General features: G+C 40.2%; 1 protein-coding gene across 1 annotated transcript in view; it reads right to left on the bottom strand.

The window, feature by feature from the left end:
* Positions 1 to 5,997: 5,997 nt before the first annotated feature.
* LOC142214042 (coiled-coil domain-containing protein 170-like) overlaps positions 5,998 to 25,079 on the bottom strand; it is a 38,494-nt gene continuing 19,412 nt past the window's right edge. The window contains exons 6-13 of the mRNA XM_075282756.1: positions 24,142 to 24,286; positions 21,745 to 21,930; positions 19,630 to 19,947; positions 18,295 to 18,495; positions 12,472 to 12,645; positions 11,484 to 11,723; positions 6,676 to 6,912; positions 5,998 to 6,216 (exon numbers count right to left, since the gene is read on the bottom strand). Coding sequence (XP_075138857.1) covers positions 5,998 to 6,216; positions 6,676 to 6,912; positions 11,484 to 11,723; positions 12,472 to 12,645; positions 18,295 to 18,495; positions 19,630 to 19,947; positions 21,745 to 21,930; positions 24,142 to 24,286 — 1,720 coding nt within the window. The remainder of the gene's footprint in view (positions 6,217 to 6,675; positions 6,913 to 11,483; positions 11,724 to 12,471; positions 12,646 to 18,294; positions 18,496 to 19,629; positions 19,948 to 21,744; positions 21,931 to 24,141; positions 24,287 to 25,079) is intronic.

The raw sequence follows: 25,079 nt of genomic DNA, 5'->3' as shown, positions 1-25,079 counted from the left end.
TTCACATCTGTGTTTGTATTGCGTCCGGGGGATTCTGCATGGGGAGCTCCCTGAACAGAATAGCAAACGCAATTGCAAGCACGGATCACCATAGACTCTAATGGGGTCCATGTGCTTGCCGTTCACAATCTACTTCCCTCCCCACATGTTCAGTGCGGAGATCGTGCAGCAAGCACACGGACCCCATTATAGTCTATGGGTTCGTGAAGCCTGACGAAGTGCGCTAAGCACGAAACGATCGTCGCTGTTTGTTTCTTTGCATCATCCCATCTTCTGTACCCCGATGGTCAAGGTTTGACCTTTTTAAAGAGGATGAAATAAAATCGAATTTTTATGTATCCCGTGGTGGGTGAGTGCCCTGTTTTCTACATTTTACATCGATAGTCTATGGGTTCCATGCACTTTTACAGCTGAGCGCTTGCAATTGCGTTTGGTATTCCATTCGGAGGGTCCCCATGCGGACTCCCCAAATGGATTACCAAACGCAGATGTGAATGAAGGGTAACAGATAATTGTGAAGTGGAATGAAAATCATACATGGTTTTCTAAATTTTAATCAAATAAAAATCTAAAAATCCACTTTACAATTATCTGCTACTTTGCATTGGTCTATCACTTATAATCTGGATAAAATATATTTTGTACTTGGTGACAAATCTTCTTTAACCTCAATAGGTCTGATGTAAATTCCACAGAGCCCATGACCAAGTGGCAATGCTGGTCCTAAAATACCAGGATCTACTCATTTGACACCAGGGGAAATTGAATTTGTCAAGTCTTAATAGCAGTTCAGGTTTTTTTTATTAATCCAATGATTTAACCATAAGCAACAATATTAATTGTAATATTATACAGTATATAAAATAATATAAATTATCACCCAAATGATATACAAAGTTATATTTGATACAGTAACAATTAACATTATTTTATGAGTGTGGTGTCATTGTAAATGTTGGACCAGGTTCATAAAAATCTTGTGTATTCAGTAATCAGTGGTTCTGGTTCATGGAGAATAAACAATTTCTGGGATTATTGCAAGATCCCCCCTCATTTTTTTATTTTTTTTTTAATTAAAATAACCATAACAATTGAGTACAAATTATTGGTCTATGTTATTAATCATCATATACAATGGGATTATATGGCTGTTTAGAAGAGCAGATCTACCCCAAAAATGACCATACTATTTATAAAATCCTGCATTTTAGTTATGTTCTGAGAGGTGTAATTGGACTGAATGCAGTCCCAACCCCACCCCATGACTATTTAGGGCTCACTTCACTTGCATATAGTTTACTCTGCTTTTATAAGGTTACTAGCTGGTACCCGCGACTTCGTCTGCGGTGATTGTAGAAGTGGGTACGTAGGCGCGGGTAAGGTTTTCGTACTGTGTATAAGGTATGGGATATGAAATGTAACTTTGTATCTTGTTTTTTCTGTAATTCTGAGAGCACATGAGACTTTTGTGTTGAATGTAATTTGTATTTCAGCTGCTATACGGTGTTCTGAGAAACTGTACATAGTGTCTTTGGGACAGAGGTATTACAAGTGAATATACTTCGATATACGACATTGTATGATTTGTTATTTTCCGCCAGTACATGTGCATTTTGGGCACAGGATACTCTTGAGCAAGCCACATAAAGTCTGGCCCTGTGCATGACAGTTTAGTAACTCCATGCGCCTCTTATTAATAGCAATTAACCCCATAATGTCCCTCACATTAACCCTTGTGTAAGAGTTACTGATATGTGAGAGACTTGGAGGTAATAATTAAGTATCTTCATTATTGAGGTCTTTTATTAGTACCTCCATATGTCTCACATATTAGTAACCTTTATATGAGGCACACAGGGGTTAATATGAGGGACATGATGGGGTTTATTCCTATTAATGTGAGGCACACAGGGGTTAATATGAGGGACATGATGGGGTTTATTCCTATTAATGTGAGGCACATGGAGTTACTAACACTAAACTAATAACCCCAAATGCCTGACATTAATGAGAACAGTAATCCTATGTACCTGTGTGTTTTTCAGTTTCACTTTGCTAGCAGCTTCCTGTCCTCCTCGGGGAATGTTTGCAGGGTGCAGACGGCAGGAGCTATCACTATAGCAGGCAGGCAGAGACTTGAGCGATTAAGCTCCACCCCCTGGGTTTCCTGCACCCCTCTCAAAGGGGAGTGTCCTTATGCCTCAGCTCTAACAGAGCACGGACTTCACTTAACTCTTGCAGGCCCTGTGCTGCTGGCGTGCCAGTGAAATATGGCAGGAGTGCCACTCTTGGCACGTGTGCCAGGGGTTGCTGACCTCTGCTGTAGAGGGTAATATGAATTTTGTGGCTTGCTATGGTCCAAAGTGTGTGAGATTGCAGAGATTGTGATGTGAGTTTGGGTTATGTGGGGGTCCTGGGAAAAACGTATGTGCGCTATTGTGACGAAATGTAGCCTATTGCGCAATCGAGTGTAGTAACTATGTTTGTGGAAAATTTCAGCCAAATCGGTGGAGCGGGTTTTGCGTGATTGAGGAACAAACATCCAAACATCCGAACATCCAAACATCCAAACACACAAACCCACAAACATCCAAACTCACAAACTTTCACCTTTATAATATTAATAGGATAAGTTTACTTTTCTAGAGAAAAAAAAGCTTAGTAAGGGGCAGCATAGGGAAGGTGGTAACTTAATGCTACCTTTGCTAAGGTCTGTTTAGGATAGAAAGACCATAGGTTCCCTTTAGGGTCAGTTCGCACAGAGATTTTTGCAGGAGGATTTTGACGTGGAATCTGCCTCAAAATCCGCCTAAAAAAATGCCTTCCATTCATTTCAATGGGAGTCACCAGGGTCAGACTGACCCACCAGGGAATTCCCCCGATGGGCCCCGAGCCCTGATTGTTAGTACTAATTTTGTTAATGCAGATACATTGGTTAGGGGCCCGATCGGGATGGCCAGAAGCCCTGATCAGGCACCTAACCAATGCATTTGCATTGACAAAATGAGGGCTAATAGTGTCAGGTACGGATCGGTAACCTCGGGGGGCCCCAGGCAACAATGTAATAATTAAAGTTGGCCGGCTGTCTGCAATTGCCCAGGTCCTCAGCACACAGGGGCCCCTGCCAGTGCATACTTTCCCTATCGGGAGGACATCATTAATGCTACAGCATCAGCTAATGGCTGCTTGTCTTTTAACCCTTCTGGGCACTTACCAGCCTCAGCTATCTCTGCCACTAGCTTCAACTTGATAAAGACTTGTCCGTGCTGCCTGAACTTCCCCCCTCCCCTCCCACTCCTCCTTATAAACTAGTGAGTCATCCCTTAGATCGTAGCGTGTGGGGACAGGAGCAGTCTGCTAAGATGCTTCACTTCTGGAGAATATGAGTATATTCTTTTGGTAAAATCATTCACAAAATACATTCATATACCATATATGTCATATATATACTTATATGAATGTATAAATACTATATATACTCACATACACTCACACATATACATTATTATAGCATACTGTATATACACACATACCTATATACAACCATTTAAAATGTATATGTGTGTACATTTCTTTACTGTATGTGTCTTGTATACTGTGTGAGTACTGTATGGTTGTATGTGTTTGTGTGACATATATGGTATATGAATGTATATAAATGTATATATGCTATAATAATGTATATGTGTGAGCATATACTGTATGAATGTATATCTCAGTATATATGGTATATCTATGAATGTTTAGATATATAGTGTGTGCAATCCCATCCCATCACAGTGGAAACGCTGCAACTTCCAAAACTGTTGCGGTTTTTGAAATCGCAGTGTGTCACTTATATCTACAGAATCACCTACAGTGTCCCTATAGATATAATGGAGGCAGAAAGTTCTCACAGGAAACCTGTGGAGTTTTAGCAAAAAGCGCTTAGGAATGATGACAGGTACCCTTTAAAGGGGAGATGTCACCTCTCCTGACTTGTCTGTTTAGTAAATACTTTCCACCATAATATTCACCATAATATCACAATTTTGGAGTATCATTTCTTATTCCTCTGCACTGGTCTGTTCCTCAATTATCAGTTGGGGGCATGTCCCTGCCAAGTCTCACACTGACCAGTCAGTTCCGATAGTGCCAGTCTGTGTACAGGCACATACTCCTTTCATAAGGGGAATATTAGCACCTTGTTGGCACTTTATTCATAAAATATTTAGAAGGGATACCAGATGAACAGCACAATGGAAAGTTGTAAGAAATATGCTCCAGAATTATTATTGTTATTATAGGATACTAGCTGGTACCCGCGACTTCGTCTGCGGTGATTGTAGAAGTGGGTATATACAGGCGTGGGTAAGGTTTTCGTACTGTGTATAAGGTATGGGATATGAAATGTAACTGTGTATCTTGTTTTTGCTGTAATTCTGAGAATACATGAGACTTTTGTGTTGAAGGTAACTTGTATTTCAGCTGCTATACGGTGTTCTGAGAAACTGTACATAGTGTCTTTGGGACAGAGGTATTTCAGGTTAATATACTTCGATATACGACGTTGTATGATTTGTTATTTTGCGCCAGTACATGTAAGTTTTGGGCACAGGATACTCTTGAGCAAGCAACATAAAGTCTGGCCCTGTGCATGACAGTTTAGTAACTCCATGTGCCTCTTATTAATAGCAATTAACCCCATAATGTCTCTCACATTAACCCCTGTGTAAGAGTTACTGATAGAGATGAGCGAGTACTGTTCGGATCAGCCGATCCGAACAGCACGCTGACATAGAAATGAATGGACGTAGCCGGCACGCGGGGGGTTAAGCGCGCCGGCTACGTCCAAGCGGAAGTACCAGGTGCAGCCATTCATTTCTATGGAGCGTGCTGTTCGGATCGGCTGATCCGAACAGTACTCGCTCATCTCTAGTTACTGATATGTGAGAGACTTGGAGGTAATAATTAAGTATCTTCATTACTGAGGTCTTTTATTAGTACCTCCATATGTCTCACATATTAGTAACCTTTATATGGGGCACACAGGGGTTAATATGAGGGGCATGATGGGGTTTATTCCTATTAATGTGAGGCACATGGAGTTACTAACACTAAACTAATAACTCCAAATGCCTGACATTAATGAGAATAGGAACTAAAGGAAGGGAGCTGTGTGTTTCTTACTTTCACTTTGCTAGCAGCTTCCTGTCCTCCTCGGGGAATGTTTGCAGGGTGTAGATGGCAGGAGCTATCACTATAGCAGGCAGGCACAGACCTGAGCGATTAAGCTCCACCCCCTGGGTTTCCTGCACCCCTCTCAAAGGAGAGTGTCCTTATGCCTCAACTCTAGCAGAGCACGGACTTCATTTAACTCTTGCAGGTCCTGTGCTGCTGGCGTGCCAGTGAAATATGGCAGGAGTGCCACTCTTGGCACGTGTGCCAGGGGTTGCTGACCTCTGCTGTAGAGGGTAATATGAATTTTGTGGCTTGCTATGGTCCAAAGTGTGTGAGATTGCAGAGATAGTGATCTGAGTTTGGGTTTTGTGGGGGTCCTGGGAAAAATGTATGTGCGCTATTGTGACGAAAAGTAGCCTATTGCGCAATCGAGTGTAGTGACTATGTTTGTGGAAAATTTCAGCCAAATCGGTAGAGCGGTTTTTGCGTGATTGACCGCCAAACATCCGAACATCCAAAGTCACAAACCCACAAACTCACAAACATTTCACATTTATAATATTAATAGGATATCAGACAGGGGTTTTGGGAAGGGCGGGGTTGAGTCATGTCACAGAGATGAGGCCCTATCGCTGCAGAGCTGGTGCCAGCTAGGGTCAGTAAAATGTTTTTAGGGTTTTTTTTTTTTAGCTTAAGTAGATCCAGACTTTTTCTATAGTGATTCTTAGGATAGTCAAATAAATAAAACGTATAATTCTGGCTGCCTTCAATCTCCACTAAGAGCCCTCTTATATATTAATACAGTAGCAATACTGAAACCTTTCTTGACACATCATGTTAGTATCTAGGGTTCATGTGCTGCACGGTGTATTCCGGTGGGCCATTTCCAGTCCGAAACCCATATGGCAATTTAGACCTATCCGTTTTGGTGTTATCAATAGGACCATGTGTTCGTAAAACTCGCTTAAGCTGGTCGAAGATTTCATAATCTGGAACGGCCAAGGTGTTAATATTAAATCCCATCATTCTGGTGATGGTCTCTCTGAAGTCGACAAGCTGCAGAATAGAACAGAGATAAATGCATCTTAAGGCTGCTCTTTCCCAGTATCTTACAGCCAGGAAGTCTTTGTGTAAATTCTTAGCAAATCATTTTCAAGGGAGGGAAAATCATCTCTCTTACATTTACCACCTTTATAATTAAACCTTTACTAAAACTCTTCACAGTTACTTTATCCACCTCCCTAAAACACCTCCTAATTGCATTTTGGGGATTGGTTGAAAAAAAAAAGTCTTGTTATATTCCTTACAAAGGCAAATGCAAAACCCCTTCTTCCAAAAAGACATATCACAAGATCTACGGGACAAAAACCTTCTTTATTCCCAGGTATTGTATAAAGTCTCTTAAAGTTCTCAAGTGCCTGCAAGTTACAACTCCCCCCAAAAAACTTATTTAATGAGTGTTTTTAAGAGTTGCTAAAAAGATACTAATGATTCCCTTTAATATACGAAGTGTACCTGTTTTTCTCTCCTTGCTACCTCCTCGAGGGCTCTCTTGGCTGTGTGCAGCTCATTAGTGACTGCTTCCACCATCTGCTGACACCTCACTTTCTCCCCCACAGACTCGTGTTCGGTGTAGTCCAGTTCTGTTTTCAGGCTCACTACCTTTTTAGCAGCTTTATCCTTGATTTTCTCAAGCTTTTCTAAAGACTTACTGAGGAGTTCGATGGTTTTCTTCTGTTGGTCGACTTTTTCCTGAAAAGAGAAGACAGCATGCTGGAATAAGTAGTCTTCCTCAACGAAACTTGTAATTTCAATGATATATTATTAAAATATGAATATTTGGTTTACTTTCTTTGACTGTATTATACAATTCATGCACCCATTCATTCATTTTCTTAAAATTAAAATATCCCAGAATTTAGATCTTAAGACATATTTCAAACACTTTTGAGGACTCAAAAGTTTTAAATCCCATGTCCAGTGTTATACCACTTATGTGTCAGCTAAAACATCAGGTGTCCTTATCCAAACTCTATCCAGAGACTAAATCTTGGGTAATCAACATGTCACATTTCTGTTCCCAACCATACTCTGTCTTTGGGTGTACAGTCCCTTGCCGCCTCTGTGGAGAGGAGGATCCTTAAGACCACCAGAGGAATTAAAGAGGACCTTTCACCACCAACTCCAACTGTTTGGATCCTTCAATAGCTGTCAGTGTAATGGGAATTTTTCTCTAGCCCACACCATTCCAGAGCACCTAGTACAGTTAATTTCAGCACTGAATATGCTAATTAGGCTCCCTACTGTCAGGTGGGCAGTCTCAGGCAGGAGCGGACAGTCTAGAACCATCCACAAGAGAGTATGGAGATCTCAGAAGAGTTGGAGTTGGTGGGAAAAGGTCTTCTTCGATCCTATAATCCACTCTCCATCAATGCAGAAGATTTGTATGTCCAACTTTCACATAATCATAAACATTGTTGTTATCATTGTACACATAGGACATACCATTATCACGATGTAATAGGGTAGTTATGAATCACCCCACAAGAAAAAGATCTTGGTGGCAAGTGACTAGCTCCAAGTCTACCTTCAATTTGAGTTGTCCTTCTCTGGACCTTTCATTATTATTATGTTTGAGCCAGGCCCAACAGGAAATCTGCAAATATTGTGTTAGGCCGGGCCATCCCTAAATACAACCACTCAAGAACCAATTACTAGTCATCACTAGAACACACGGTAAAGAATAAAATATAGTCATAAAAGAAAGTATACTTGATATTTCTCTTATATTAACCAAGTCATATTACATTGTTTACTCCGCTGATATAAGCACGTATGTAATCTATTTTCAACAGATGCCTTTTCTGTTGTGCCACTTGTCTAAGCGCCAGGCTAAGAAATCCAATCCCCGCTGGTAAAAAGATTTGTCCCACTCATCTGACTACTTTGAGCTTCTTTTCTAAAATCATTAACAGTATGAAAATGTAAACCTCGAAGGTTCAGCTTGTAAAATAGATCAAAACCAAAACAGTGGAAAGAAGGGTCAGTCGGCAAAAGGTTTCATACTGTCTTGGTCTGAACACAATAGTGAAGATTTACACAGTGTAACCAGTGGCGTAACTACCGCTGTAGCAGCAGAGGCAGCTGCCACAGGGCCCGGGACACTAGGGGCCCGGTGACAGCCACTACCGCTGCTATCATTATACTCGGGAGTCTTTTCGGAACCCCGAGTATAATGATCAGCAGCCCGGGAGAGGTAAGAAACATAAAAACCACTGTTACTTAACTCTCCACGATCCGGGCAGGCCTGCGTCCCGGGTTATGTGACGTCTTACGTCATTGAAGATGGACCACTTCGGAGGCCAACAGCGTAGGAGCCAGGAGATAGGTCAGTAACAGAGTTTTTTTAAAATGTTTTTCTCCCACTGGGTCTCCGAATATTATACTCTGGGGTCTGAAAACACTCCAGAGTATAATAATTGTTTATGGGTGTCCACAGTGGGACATAATACTGTGTGCAGTGGCCACTATGGGGTACAATACTGTGTGTAGGGGACACTATGGGGATAATACTGTGTGCAGGGGCCACTATAGGGGATAATACTGTTTGCAGGGACCACTATGGGGGATAATACTGTGTGCAGGGGCCACTATGGGGGATAATACTGTGTGCAGGGGCCACTATAGGGGATAATACTGTTTGCAGGGACCACTATGGGGGATAATACTCTCTGGAGGGGCCACTGAGGGACATAATAGTGTGTGCAGGGGCCAGTATGGGGGATAATACTGTGTGCAGGGGCTACTATGGGGTACAATACTGTGTGCAGGGGCCACTATGGGGGATAATACTCTCTGGAGGGGCCACTGAGGGACATAATAGTGTGTGTAGGGGCCAGTATGGGGGATAATACTGTGTGCAGGGGCTACTATGGGGTACAATACTGTGTACAGGGGCTACTATGGGGGATAATAGTGTGCAGGGGCCACTAGGGGACATAATAGTGTGTGCAGGGGCTACTATGGGGCATAATAGAGCGCGCAGGAATCCTTGGGGGGGGGACAGTCGAGGTCTTCGGAGTCGGTGTCTGTCGGGGGGGGGGGGGGCATGTCAAAAGTTCGCCCCGTCATTCCTAGTTACATCACTGAGTGTAACCTTGGACTAGATAGTTGAAGCTTTGTCACAGAAAGAGTAAATTTAAAACATAACTTTTAATTTTTAAGATAAAAAACAAACAAACAAAAAAAGCCCCAATGTGCGCTAAAAATTGAGAAATGACACACACTATACGGAATGATGGTGTCCGTGTGCGTTAATAAATTCCTCAATATATAACTGTAGTCACTGTATAGAAGGATAGTGACCCAATTAGGAGAATGTAGATAGGAGAGCCATGAGCAACTGCCCCTCAGTCATCCATATATATATAGCACCCTAACCTGTACTGGTTATAACAGTCACTCTAAACCCCTGTGATTAATTACACACCTGGGGAAGGAAAGGGTATATGGATTTGGCATAAAGTAAATATTACTGCTCTCCTATTCTGACCTAATGTGGGCTATGTACTCCTCATAGCTCCTCTACGCGTTTCGCCAATGTATATTGCATGGTTCCTAAGGAGGACGATATTAAATATATACAGCCGCTATTGTTTGCAGTTAAAACTGCAGTTCCTGCATCCTTGATGGTAGGAAGCAGTAATGTGCTATGCCTATATTTAATATTTAATATCGTCCTCCTCAGGAGCCATGCAATATACATTGGCGAAACGCGTAGAGGAGCTATGAGGAGTACATAGCCCACATTAGGTCAGAATAGGAGAGCAGTAATATTTACTTTATGCCAAATCCATATACCCTTTCCTTCCCCAGGTGTGTAATTAATCACAGGGGTTTAGAGTGACTGTTATAACCAGTACAGGTTAGGGTGCTATATATATATGGATGACTGAGGGGCAGTTGCTCATGGCTCTCCTATCTACATTCTCCTAATTGGGTCACTATCCTTCTATACAGTGACTACAGTTATATATTGAGGAATTTATTAACGCACACGGACACCATCATTCCGTATAGTGTGTGTCATTTCTCAATTTTTAGCGCACATTGGGGCTTTTTTTGTTTGTTTGTTTTTTATCTTAAAAATTAAAAGTTATGTTTTAAATTTACTCTTTCTGTGACAAAGTTAATAATTGAGTAAATTACCCGTCAGTGAATTTAGATAGTTGAAGCTGGATGATAAATTGGGGGCATCTTTAGACTGTCTTATCTGACTTATTACCACTTATTAGTTGAGTTTGCTGCAGAATTTTGCTTTCATGATTGCATCAGAAACCAGGCGACTTTTTTTTGGCAAGGCATGCCTCTTTCCTACTATGCCATGTCCTCTTATCAAAGAAAGTAAAAAATTATGTTAAACACTTTATAAATGGCATGAATTTTTTTTATTCGTACAAACTGAGCCAAAATGTGCTGCCTTTTGAATAGCATTTCTCTCTAAATTACTTTTAGCTCAAACTTCATTTTGCATTTGTGTATACATACTGTATCAGCAATATGTAAGAGTAGAGGTATCATTTGAAAGTTCTGGACCCCAATGCAAAATCTCGGCCCCATCTGTTAATTGCGATGTATAACAATGGTGTCATTTTGAGTGTTGGTGGGCATTAGAGTCCCATTAGACACCAGAGCTAGGATGCGACTGCTGCCTCTTTACAATTTATAGATAAACCTCTCTATTCACACAAGCTTACCAATTATAGAAAGGACCTATACAGATACTAGTAGGTGGGCCAGTACTGACTTGAAAAATGTAAAACGAAAAAGATTGCAACATATTACAAAGAAAATCTATTTTACTCATTAGGTCAAGCAAAATTTGTCCTCATTTTGGTGCGCACATATTCTATTTACCGTAAGTGAAACATTTCCAAAAAAACACTTCTTTGAGAAGGTAACCCATTATTCAGACCAGATATCATTTAACAGATTTTGTGTTTCACTATTTATTATGAATACCGTCTAGAGATGAGCGAACTTCTCCAGATTCATTTTGTTTTGGGTTCTGGGTGGCTCAGGTTCTAGATTAATTTTAGGCTGGACCAGTTTGGTATGAATTACACATTTAAATTGGCTCAAAACATAGTATATAACTATACACCGTAAATGAGGTCCAGTTTTGAATAAAATATGTAGATATAACAAAAATAGGTATAGCTTGAAACTTTAGTTCTCCTTTTTCTACCTAACTGATACTAGGAAGATTAAAGGAAGAAGCAATGCATAATTCCTCCCTAAACTTTCTAAAGTGGCGCGTTCACCTTTAGATCGTTCATATCGACAAGCTTAGCCGTCAAGTTTTGATTAGCAATTTTCATGTCACTGAGCTGTCCCTGGAGTCTCTCGACCTTCTTCTGCAATTTTTGGGCTGTCATAGTTGCTGAATTTTCGGCACTCAAGAAGGTTTGATGCTCTTTTTCTCTTTCATGCTGTTTGATTTTCTTCTCTAGTTGTTCAATTTGTATAGATTTTAACTCTAGTTTTTCCTTTTGGGAATTCACCTGTAAAGATATATTCCCTTGGTTAATTCAAGAAGTGGTCAATGGCTCAATGACAACAAAAGAAAAAGGATTTGAGAATCTTTAATAAATGACATGGTTGGAGACCAGGAACTGGCAAACACTTAGAAGTAGGACGCACCAAATTATGTATCTGCAGGTAACTAGAACACATGAAACAATATGGTTCACAATGGAACCCACCAAGTAGCCTAAAACAAGATAGGGCATACAATACTGACATGGGCACATATTGAGGAACGTAGCTGGAGATAAAGTGCTTGAAGACAAATGAATTGTGGTAGAACATAATGGTGTTGTAGGATCACACTTTAGCGGTAGGCAAAATGTAGATTTCACGACACAATCTCTCAAAGAAATTACTTGTACTTAATTTGCTATGATGATATGCATTTTGGGCTGTAGTATCCAATTTACTCTCGCTCCATCGGAACTTCTTTTTACTCTGGGTCTATACATATACTGCTGTGCGCCTGTACTGTAACCCCTGGTGATCCCAATTTTATGCAAGAAAAAAAAATCAATGGATGGACTTCTTCTCTACTAGCCATAGCTCTATATGGCGACATGCACAGTCCACAGTGATTAATTCCTAGCGGATGTAAAGTAACTAAATATCCACAACAGTTTAGTTCTGACACCATTGGAACCATTACATAATCCTGGTTCATTAATTGAGAAAGGAAAATATCTCAGGGTCTATGGCCAGCAATAGAAATCTCATCATTACCTTCTTCTGGAGATTGTAGATAAGAGTTTTATTTTCGCTGAAAAATTCTTTATCCCTCTTACAGATTTCATCTGCTCTGTTCAGTAACATGTCGTACTGTGATACAAGGCTCTCAGATGAAATGTCTTGGCTTATTTTCATCTTTTCGGCCAGCTGCATTAAGAACTTCTTGAGCTTTGAGAAACCAGAGGAGAACATACAAATGTTAAAATAATAGTACTTCTGAAATCAACCCTAGAGAAATATGCCTGAATGTAAGACAAATGAAAATCTCATCTAAGTCTTCATCCAGAGATTATGTCGTATAATGATAAAGTTAGCAAGTATATTGTTAAATATTTTACTGATATTTAGTGATTTTGTGCAAACTGTTTTTCCTCATCTTTTACATCCCTGAATGTCCGTGCTGGGTTTCTATCTATCTGCACTTTAGGTGTAGTACATTGCACTGTTAGTATCATATACAGAAACTACTATAAAAAATATATACAGGACACTATCATATGTATCAGTAAAAATTCACATTGTTACATTAAGCAATTATTTTAAACATAGTGTTATTATCTGACTGTCCACACTGGCTACTGGAGCATATATAACAAGCTTTCCAGCTTTCCTTGGGATTCTTTTCAGCTTTGCTGTTTAGACTGGAGCAGCCTCAACAGAGTTGTGTCATTTTATACAAACTCTCAAAACTGAGACAAATTGAAGTGTTTTTCCTTATTGACAAAATCTGGGCACAACATATTTAGCATTGAAATAACATTTTTCTGAAAAATATAGATTTTTTAATTTCAGCTACACATTAATTTCTGTAATAGAAATTAATACAGCACCTTGGAGTCAAAATGGGGTCACTTCTCAGGGAATTACAATTCATGGCATCTCTGCAGCATTGCAAAAGCAACAGGGTATTCAAAATCCAGTCTCTCTAAATTTGTTCTCCAGAAACACGGTGCTGCTTCCATTCTGAGTCCCACTATATGCCCAAACAGCAATTTATGATCACATATATGACATTGTTGTAACCATAATAACCCGCATAAAAGTTTTATCAGTGCATGTCTTTTTTTGGCATATATGGACATGGCAAATTGGGCAGTGAAATAGCATATTTCTTTAAAAATTTCAATTTACACCATCCAATGCAAATTTATTTTGACAGACACACCCCTGGGGTCATAGTGATACCTCTTGAGAACCTCCTTGAGTGGTGTAGTTTCAAAATGGGGTCCTATTTGAGGGGAGGGGGGTTACTATTTTATTTCACCTCAGAGCCTCTTCATTTATTCACCAATTCAGTGTAAATAACCAAATTAGTCCTTAAAGGGGTTGTCCCATCTAAAGGATCCTATGTATAATGTTAGCTTATGTAAATTAAAGGGACTCTATCAGCAAAATCATGCTGATAGAGCCCCACATATGCGTGAATAGCCTTTAAAAAGGCTATTCAGGCACCGCTAAAGTTATATTAAACTACCCCCCAGTTTTAAAATAATACCCTAAAAAAGAATGTGATCTACTTACGCATCGTGCACGATGGGCGGGCATTCAGGGTGCGCCGTCTTCTTCATCCATGTCTCCAGTAGCATGCGGCTTCTACTATGGCTACTGCGCATGAGCCCAGGCCATTTTTTTTATATCAATGTCAGTTCGCGAGCGCCGGAGAAAGACGGGCGTGGATGAAGAAGACGGCGCACCCTGAATGCCCGCCCATCGTGCACGATGCGTAATGCATAACTTTAGCGGTGCCTGAATAGCCTTTTTAAAGGCTATTCATGCATATGTGGGGCTCTATCAGCATGATTTTGCTGATAGAGCCCCCTTAAAGACTTTTCCAAAATATATTGCTTTAGAAATGCTGCTTTGTTTGCCTGCTACTGTATGTGAACTTATTCCTCCCATTGTTTACCCAGTGTTGCTATAACCATGGACCTGCTAGATAGAACAAGTGATGTTACTTACTCAGTATGGTAGGACACTCAATTCAGCTAATTGCAGTTTGCTGCAAGCCAAGTCGGTTATCTCTCTATGTCAACACACAGATAACACTGAGTCCATTCTCTACAAGCATCTGCATATTATCTGATCTGCATTAGTATTGTGATCCTTCTCAGGCCCGTTCAGCAAGCCAGAAGGGGAGGGGGGGAGAAATACAGGAAATGAGAAGATGAAACAGCAGCCAGACTGCTGAAACATTGAGATGGAAAACCCCTTTAAATGCAAATGGTTCTTTTTTCATTTTTAAGCTCTTGTATTTCCAGGCAAAATATTAGTGCCGCATGTAGGCTGTTTCCAAAAACAAGAAATATATATATATATATATATATATATATATATATATATATATATATACCGTATATCATATTGAGCACTGAAATGGCTGCTCAGAACTGTCCAAAATAAGATCACATTCTGGTACCCTTCAAAGTAATGGCTTAGCGATAATGCATATGTGTCATGGCACCTGAAAATGAATCCAAAAAAATGTGCCCTCAAAAGCCTCCCATTGCACAAATGGCAGTTTTCATCCACTAATGGGGTATTTTGATGTAAATAGTATATTATCTTATTTGTGGCTAAAGCTACATTAATTGCAAAAAAAAAAAAAAATTCAGAAAACGGATGCCGATGGTATAGTAAACTTCCACCATAATGTTTTATTGTATAACACAGGTAAAGCACCACATTACTGGCTGCTGCAGTACACACATTTCAGATGTACTTAAAGCATGGAGGACTGGGGTAATTATTATCTAACCTCTTTTATAAGAGTGTTTCTAAAAACCTATTTTCTTAAGTGTTATGCCATCTCAAAATCTCCAGCATCTGAGAAGATATTCTTATGCTGGTGTCAACCAGACAACTAATCCTTAAAAATGATACAAGCTATGACTGGGAAAATAGTTTGTAAACCATTTTCTGCTGAAAGGGCAAGAACATTACCCAGAACATGGAAGAAGTGGTTTATGCAGTTTCTTAAAAGTGATTAAAAAACCTTTTCACATATTTAGGGAGGTGAAGATGAGCCCAAAGCGTCTGCAGATCATTAACATGTTAAAAACACTTGTAGCTTGGCATCGAGGTGGCTGCATCCTTGGCAGCGGGATAACGCTCACTATTAAATGGATTTTATGACAAGGACACTTTTCTATGTAAAAATGACCATAAAGCTGTAAAAGATTTCAAGAGATTAAAAATGAACAACCATTGTGCATCCGTGTGGCATCCGTTTTCACAGATGTCTTGATTTAACAGGCAAAATTTTGTGATGGTTTGCTTAAATGGACCCTCAAAAAAATATATGAATAAACACTGAAACCAAAGTATTGTAAAATCAGCCTCGTCTGCCTTACGGGTGTAAAACGTCATCTTAAGTGAGGTGTCCTCCATTCAGGACCTGAAGTTGAAAACTGCAACTAAGATTCCCATTGTGAAAGACCCAGCCTGTGCATTACAAGGACAGCCCATTGAGATCACTGGACGCCATGTAAGGCCTCAACACTTTCTGCCAGGTTCTCCTGCAGACTACAGCTAAAATCTGCTAATAGACTTATTTATGGGAGACTGTCCCAAAGCTGATATTTCCTTTAATAAATAAGTATATCTTCCTAGAATATTTCCTATGTGGGTACATCTGACACAGAAAAAAGAATGGAACTTTAATTGTATATTTGGGGTCGAAGGTTAAAAACGACATTGTAGCTATCAGCTACAGTACATTGAAGCATCCCTTCAATCTTCTCCTACATCCATAGGCAGCGCCGCACCTCCCATGAGGCGACCTGAAGCGAGCGTTTCAGGCGGCGCTATGCCAGGGCCTCAGGGAGGGCGGCATTTTTGCTAAAGTAAGCCAGTCCAGGACAAGCTGTCCTGGACTGGCTTAGCACGGAGCGTTGGTTTGGGGAGGCCACTGGAGCAGCGCTGCTCCAGCAGCCTCCGCGCACGCTCAGGCAGAGCGCAGGCAGTCTCCGGGCCTGCTCTCTGCCGGCGAACGGCGCTAAGCCCCGCCCCCTCTGCTATGACCCGCCCCATCCACTAAGCCACACCCCGCTCCGCCCCGGCGGCTTTCTGCACTTTGCCTCGGGCGGCAAAAGGGGCAGGTTCACCCCTGTCCATAGGACAAGGCTTTTCTACTAGCACTGTAGTGTTATAGTCATCCATTCTTCAAATTTCTACATTTCTGTACAGTGGCACCCAATACGGTTCCAATATCCAAATGGTCCTCAGGATACATAATATATTGTATGTGATGATCAAGGATTATAAGGGTACGAATACGGAAGTAAAGGTGACAAAGTAGTGTCTGATGTGTTAACAATTTTGCCTCTGGGAGGTCTGCATCAAAATACACTAGTAACCGAAAACAAAGCGAACAATAATGGGAAAACTGTATACCATACAATACAGTATATGTTATAATAGTTCATCATAACATAATATAATATAAGATATGCGCACTATTCATACCTTTATTTCCCAGTATATGAAATCTAACATTTGGAGATAGCCAGAGATTCTAAACATGATTCTAATGCAGTTTTTACACAGTTACAAATAAGCAGACTCCATAAGAAGATTTACAAAGTGTGACACTTGCCTAGGTGCACAAGGTCTCTGAGAGATTGAGATCTACTACAGCCAGTAACTTCTATATTTCAAGGCTGTCACCCCCTTTGTCATAGATGCATAACATAGGAAGCAGCACCCTCACAGCACCCTCAACACCAGGCACCTCTAAATGGAGTCTCTCTGCTCAATGGTCTTGGCTGTGCTGGCACCAAATGGACAACCAATGGACCACTTACATGTTAAAGTGGATGAATATGACAATTGGACCTTTAGTGACGTATTGATATACAGTATATCTATTATCACTTTTTTATATAAAGGACTGTTTAGAACTCCAGTATTCTATGTCTCATGGGCAGTTGATTGTGGATCCAAAGTGCCACTTAATCGATTAGGCGTTGGGGCACTCCCAAGGTTGTTATCTAAGAAATCTGCAGGTCTTCACCCTTTAACCCCTGTACGAGGATAGGGACTTCAGAAGTTCCCAGGTCTTTACCCTTTAACTCCATATGGGGATGGGACTTCAGCCCAGGAAGTCTAAGATGTGGTCCTGGTGTAGATGGCTGCTAACCAGCAGCCAGTCAGACTCTGGTGCAGTGCACCAGGGGTCAGGCAGAGGATAGACGAGTACAGGCTGTAGGTCAGTGTCTGACATTAAATAAGCAAGTTCAGAAACAAAGCAAAGAATCAGGCCTAGCAGCTCCAGTTCACAAATTAAGGACAGGCAGAGGTTATACATGGATAGGCAACAGAACAGGATCAAGTCCAAGAGAGTAGTCAATAAACAGGCCAAGGTTGAAAACAAGAATCAATCACCAGTGTAATGATAGTAAATTAGTAAACCCTCACAGAATCTGAAGCACAAGACTCAATATTACTCAGACACTGAGCAGAGGACAGAGCAGACTAAAAGAGGTGGCAGCAGCTGGGGATTGGCTGAAGAGAAGGCAAAGGTGTGAAGCTTTCAAGTTATATGGAGGATCAGCTCTATGGGCAGGACCAGGTACAGCAACAGAAGGAAACACACAGCAGCGTGGATAGTCAGAAATCGCAGATTGTGGACCAGAGGAAAGCCAACGACTGTGTTTGCTATGAAAGTGAGCACGACAACAGTCATTGAAAACTTTTGTCTATTAGAATTTCACTTTCAGATGAAGGGCTACAAGTTGCACACCACAAGTAGATGAAATTACTGATAAGAGGAAAAATCTCAACCAGCATGTATACATGTTACCTATATACTGTCCATACCCTTTTCCTCTCTGTGTTAAATCCATCTTTGATCATTTCCTCTGAAGCAAGCTTTCCCTTTAAATGTTTCATGGAATCCTGATGTTCTTGTAGTTGTTCTTCTACTTTATAAGACTTGGCCATAGCCTCATGATATAGATCCAGTTGTGTCTCTACTTGTTTATTCAGCTTCACAATCTTTTCCTCCAGTTCCTCACAGGTCTATGGGAATAGAAGATGACACTTCAGTCAAAGATACAGAAATGATTCTATTATATATTTCTAAATGGATGGTAATGAAAATCTAATGCTGTTTCCATAAAGGAGGAGTCTAGGTGCCATGATGTCACCTTTACTCTATGTCTATCTCATCCTTTACTGTCTGTAGTAAGTAAAAGCATATGGAGAGGAGCAACACGCAACATATGATCAGACTACACACAGGGTTTATTTGTAGTCTGTAACCATGGATACACATAGGTCTGCATAGGAGCTGTATGCACAAAACAGACTATTTGCAAAATCACCTGCATTTTTAGTTGGATTGGAGAAATTAAATGTATTCTTCACTTTCTTAAGCCAGTTATTAAAACGCCATCTTTTTCTGCTACTTGTGCTACTTCTAAACTAACTGCATGAAATCCTCCCCAGGATTTCTTACTGTCTGTTCTAACAGCTCGTGAGCATGGCTATGGTTTTCTTCTCCACACACATATGGATTTAGCGGAAGTTGTTATATGCACTCATCTATGAAGGTACAGTGCTGTATAAGCTGGCATGTTATATGTAACAGAAAATAATACATGATCATGAAATTAAAGTTTGACTATTTTTCCATTAGAGGGGTTGTAAATCCCTACTTGTATAAAGGGTTCTGCTTGACAAAAAGTTATCTTGTTTTGTAGTAAGTTTTCAATTTCCCTGCACCAACACCACAGGAAAAATTATACATTGCTAAATCAACTGAATGGTGTTTGTGTAATGCAGGATAGGACAGGTCCGCTACACCTATACATGCTCTTGTTGCTGCTCTCTATACAGCCAAGAGGTTTTGATCCTAAACAGAGGACCCCCCGCCCTAACATTAACTCCAATTAAAATGTCATAATGCATGAATATGTTTTTCTTTACCAAACAACCCCTTTAAGTTCCAATAGTACAGGGATTATCATAAAATAATATATTCTTTGCCAAACACTTTGGTTAGAAAGAAGAAGACATTTGGCAACACTTGCAGGGTGTCATATAGAAGCCAGACTGATAATGGTATCTAATGGAATTTGGTGGTCAGACTCTTTATGCTGAAACCTACTTTCCTCTTGTCAGTTCTCCTTAGTTTTCTAGTATATTACTCACAGATTTCCAAGTTTGTTCACTGCTGCAGAGTTCTTGGATTCTCTCCTTAACAGCTTCCTCTGTTCTAGGGACAGTTGTAAATCCATTACTCAGGATTGTAGCCAACTGACTTATGAAGCTTTGGTGTAGGCTGTGTGATGCTTTAGCGTCGTAATCTGAGGTACGCAGAGCCCGCTCCAGATCATTTATTTTCTTCTCCTTTTCAATAAGCTCCTGACGAATACTGCCCCATTCTTTATGATTGTCCTTCAGCTTCTCTTGCAAAATCTCCTTTTCTCGCTCAATGTTCTTCCTGGCCAAAACAGCCTCATCTTTCTCCTATTTACAAATTATGGAAAAATAATTATATAAAACTTGTGTGTGCTGTTTATGAGTATTTGTATTTCTCTTACAAAGCCAATCTGTATGGAATAGTGATCAGTGATCTCAGCGACTTTGCAGAGAGGCTTCTCCCAATGAGATCTGTAAGATAAACTCAAGATAGATAGATAGATAGATAGATAGATAGGAGATAGATAGATAGATAGATAGATAGCAGAGAATTATCTAATCAATGATAACCTATCCTTAAAGGGATTCTACCACTAAACCAACATTTTTTCTAATTACCACGTCGGAATAGCCTTGATAAAGGCTATTCGTCTCCTACCTTGCTCAGTCGCCTCCGGCCCGCCGTTCCTTAGAAATACCTGTTTTTACCAGTATTCAAATTAGTTCTCTTGCAGCAATGGGGTGGGCCCCAGCGCTCAAATGGCGATGGGAGCGTCCCCACTGCTGCTAGAGACCTCTCTCCAACGACGCCTCCATCTTCAACAGCAACCGCGTCTTCTTCCGGTTGCGGTCACACGCCGCTCTTGCGCGCATGCGCAGAATGCTCCTGTAGTTCTCCTTTAGAACTACAAGAGCATACTGCGTACTGAGCGGAGTGTGACCCCAGCTGGAAGAAGACACAGTTGCTGTTGAAGATGGAGGCGTCGCTGGAGAGAGTTCTCTGGCAGCAGTGGGGATGCCTCCATCGCCGTTTTAGCGCTGGGCCCGCTCCCATTGCTGCGAGAGAACTCATTTGCATACCGGTTAAAACTGGTATTTCTAAGGAACGGCGCAGCGGAGACCATGTCTAAAGGTAAGAGACGAATAGCCTTCCTAAAGGCTATTCCGACGTCTAAAGCACAAAAAAAAAAAAAGATTTAGTAGTAGAATCCCTTTAATGGTATACTGAGAATTCATGGGGTCCATAGTAAAACTCAAAATAGTGCTAACCTAGCTCCACCAAGTACACTTATGCCTTTATTTAAAGGGATTTTACTACTATTTCAAGTGATTGCACATGACTAGCATATGGCAGCACTTGTGAATCACTGGAGATCTGACTGATGGAGTCTCACCAATTTTAAGAATGAAGGGTATCCTTTCAAAGAAATTTCCCGCAATGGCAGCTGTCAGATAAAGTCATGATAAATAGATTGACCGATAACAGAAAATGATCTACAAGGAATCTACAATTCTGCTCCATTCACTTGACTGAGGTGTTACAATTCTCCAAGTCTTAATGACTGGTGAAATGATCTGTCTGAGTAGCCACCACAAGGGGGAGCTACCTATATATAAATATACGCATATAGTATTAAACTCCAGGAAACCTACTGTATATAAAACTGAATGCAGTGAACTTCACATGGTCGCTATACCGCTACGACAAGCAGTTTAATGCCGGTCCCCTCCATCACAGTCTAGTGTCTTTATTGTATGGATAGACTTACAGATTTTTAGAAACTTATCTTTTCTTTTATTGGATATCAAATAACAGATATGAAGCAAGAGTGAAAGTGTGTGACCCAACTGATGACAATACAGGTCACAAGTATGATTCTAGCTACAGAGCAATAGATATGACATGAAAGTGACCTGATAAAGTGTAGAAGAAACAGTGAAATTGATGAATTATCTCTGACAACCACAGCGGACTGTGTAAGACACAACCTTGGGTTATAGAGACCCTCAGTGTCACTCAACACAAAAACAAAGATGAAACAACAAGCGCTTTGTGTTCCAAAGTTGTTGTGACTATTGTTCACTTAGGTCTTTAAGGGAACAAAGACTTCTGTCTTATCTCACCCTCTTCAGAGATTTAAGTTCTGCAGGAAAGTCAGCCATTGCTTTCTTATGTTTTTCTGTCTCAGTGACCAGTTTAACAATAGTGTCTCGACTGGCTTTAGACTCCACTTGTTGGCTTGCCAAAGCATCTTCAAGGCTTGTGATCCTGGATTTGTGGAGTCTATATTCGTTCATCATTTTTTCTACCTAGAAAAAGACAAATTCATTTTTATGAAAGAAGAATAACTGGTGTTCCAGGAACACACTCTGACAGCCTATTCTTAGCAAAAATCACAAATGTTTGATCAGTGGGGGGTCACATAAAAGTAGGTGAACTGCAGTACCAAGCATAGCCAAAAATGCGTTGCTATGCCTGGAAAACCAGTGAAAGCACAATAGTGTTCCAGCATCTTCATCTTGATCATACATTGATAGCCTACTAAAAGACACCAATGTGTATTCCCATTTAATATATTCAACAACTTAAAAAACATGTTACATGATGTTCTGGGGCAAATGTGACTACAGACACACAGATAATGCATTGATGCAATCAATAACTAGGAAATTTCATTTAAAGGAAAACTCCACTTTACAATGACATTTGCAACATTATAATCTGCATACAGTTCCAAGTAACCTTTTGAAACCTTCGTTTTAATATTATTTTGTACTAAAGTTTGAGCAACATGTTTTCGCCTTCCCATGCGTGTCCAAGTCTAGAAATCTGACTTCTGCTACTTGTCTATTACTATATACAGGTATATTGTATTACTGTTTTATGTCAGGTCATAAGTCTGACAGCAAAGTGAAGCTAGACGGTAGACTGTTGCAAAGGCAACAAGGAGAGTATTGAAAGTAGAACTATATAAGTTTTTTCACCGAGCCGTATAAGAGCTTATTTTTTGCGGGACAAATTGTACTTCATAGTTGTACCATTTAATATCCCATGAGATGTATTGGGAAGCTGGAAAAAATACAGTATGGAGTGAAATTTCAACCCCCCCAACCCCCCCACCCAACTTTTGTGGGTTTTTCTTTTACAGTATTTAGTTCCAGCAACCCCCCAATGATTTAGCTATTTTGATTGGTTTTCCTGCTACGATGTTTAAATATAAAGATAAGATATGTATTTTTATAAGTTTATAGATTGGACATTTATAAATGCGGGGATGCTTAAGTATGTTCACACGGTAGAATTTGGCACTGAATTTGAGGCAGATTCCACCTCATGATCAGCTCCAAATTCCAATTGAAACCAGCCTCCATTGACTTCATTGGAAGGCAGTAGCTGATTTTTTTCAGTTAGTGGAAAAAAATAAGCAACATACTAGATCTTCAAGTGGATTCCGTCTGATAACACCCATTGAAGTGAATGGGAGGCAGAAAATTCTACCTGGCGGGTGCGGAATTTAATCAAGAAGAAATATTCAGCTTCAAATTCCTGAAGCTAAATTTTTCAGCTAGGAAAAATTCTGCTGTTTGAACATACCCTAATAGGTTTGTGTTTATTTATGTTTATATAGTCTAGGGAAAGGAAGGTGATTTGGAATAATACATTTTTTTTAAAAGTTTTGAGTTTTTTCATTTTTATTTTTTTACTTTTATTTTTAGACCCCCCTGGAGGACTTAAATACAATGGGCTTTGATCACTCATCAATATAGTGCAATACTATTGTTTTGCAGTATATTGTAAAATCTATTGACTTCTATTACACACTGCCTTTGTCAGTATGTAATAGAATCTCAGGCTTTCATTAGGATCCTAGCCGTCATGGTAACAAATCTCCATCTTGGATCTCGCTCTAGGGAAAGTGATTCTCCTCAACATGGCGCTGCCACACACTGATTCTCTTCAGATGCCTCAATTACATGGCACGAAGGCATCAGAATAGTAAATGTCTGCGATTAGAGAGGAGTCATGGGCATTACCACAGGGTCTCCTCTGTGTAAAAAAGTGACCTGGATACTCCTGAACGGGCAGCATGTTTAAAGACGTTGCCCAGAATTTTGATAATGAGTCCCACTCCCATCATGTCCTTTGCTGCAGCTCAGAAAAATTCAAGAGTAAGTTTGTGAAATATTTATTTTGCTGGGTTTTTTATTTTACAAATTTTAAAAACACTGCATGACATCCAGCGTACATGTATAGCAGATATCGAGAATTTAAAGGGGTTAAAATCCCACCATTCTTTATACATGTATAGGTTGTTAAAATCTGTAAAAAAATCCAAAAAAACCCAATAAGAACTAAAAAAAATCTGTAAAAAACAAACAAACTATAAAACAGATAATTCACATAGGTATTCAATTCATGTAAAATTCCCTTAGAATGTTTCCAACAATTTTCAGTATGTTCAACATTCATAATAAACAAAAAGCAAGATGCAATTACATAATGACAAGTACAGAGGTTACCTTTGCAACCACAGCATCCAAAGGATCTTTATGTTCCTCAATGTTTATATTCAGACAGGAAGACAACCTCTCAACACACTCGTGTAGTCTTTTGCCCAAGCCACTGCTTTTCTGTTCAGCTTTTTCTCTTTCGATCAGATGAATTCTGTATATTAATAAACATGTTTATATTTTTTTATCCATTAGTTACTGGAATATTGCTGTATAAGACCCTTAAAGGAATTATCTATTTTCAGGGAATTAGGGCTAGTTCACACGTGAACTGCCCGTGCGGGTTTTGACACAGAGAGAGACGCGGTGAGCCGCGTCTCTCTCTTGTCAAAACCCGCCCGCCGCGACCATCGCTGTCGCGGCTTAACCCTCTGCTGTCGGCTCAAATGAATGAGCTGACATAGGAGGGAGCTGCCGGGGGCGGAAGCCGCGCGGCTGAGCCTGCGCGGCTTCTGCCTGAAGAAAGGACATGTCCTTTCTTTTCTCCGCTAGCGGCAGCCCGCCGCTAGCGGAGAAAAGAATCCCGGCGGTCTCCATAGACCACCATTATAAGGGGAGGTTTTGGACGCGAAATCCGCTGTCAAAAACCTCCCCTTATACTCACGTGTGAACTAGCCCTAAGTGTTATTGTTTGTATAATGAAAACTTACACAGTTTTCCAATTTTCAAGCGAGGATCACTCCGCACAGAGAACTAAGTGACCCTGAAATCTTCCTTCTGTCTTCTCTTACTTAGCTGCTATGGACTCCTAGTATATCTTCTTTATCTCAGTAGATGGGTGTCTACTTCTGTAATATATTATTATCCTGTATCTGTATTACTATGCTGCTGTAACATACTGAAATTTCCCCACTGTGGGACTATTAAAGGATTATCTTATCTTATCTTATATTCTTTCTGTATCAATTATTTATGGTTTTCCTGATTTCTGCTTGGTGTCATTCTTT

Source organism: Leptodactylus fuscus, chromosome 7 (genome assembly GCF_031893055.1).
Source record: "Leptodactylus fuscus isolate aLepFus1 chromosome 7, aLepFus1.hap2, whole genome shotgun sequence".
In the NCBI taxonomy this organism is placed as follows: domain Eukaryota; kingdom Metazoa; phylum Chordata; class Amphibia; order Anura; family Leptodactylidae; genus Leptodactylus; species Leptodactylus fuscus.
This window is presented reverse-complemented; position numbering and strand designations above follow the sequence as displayed.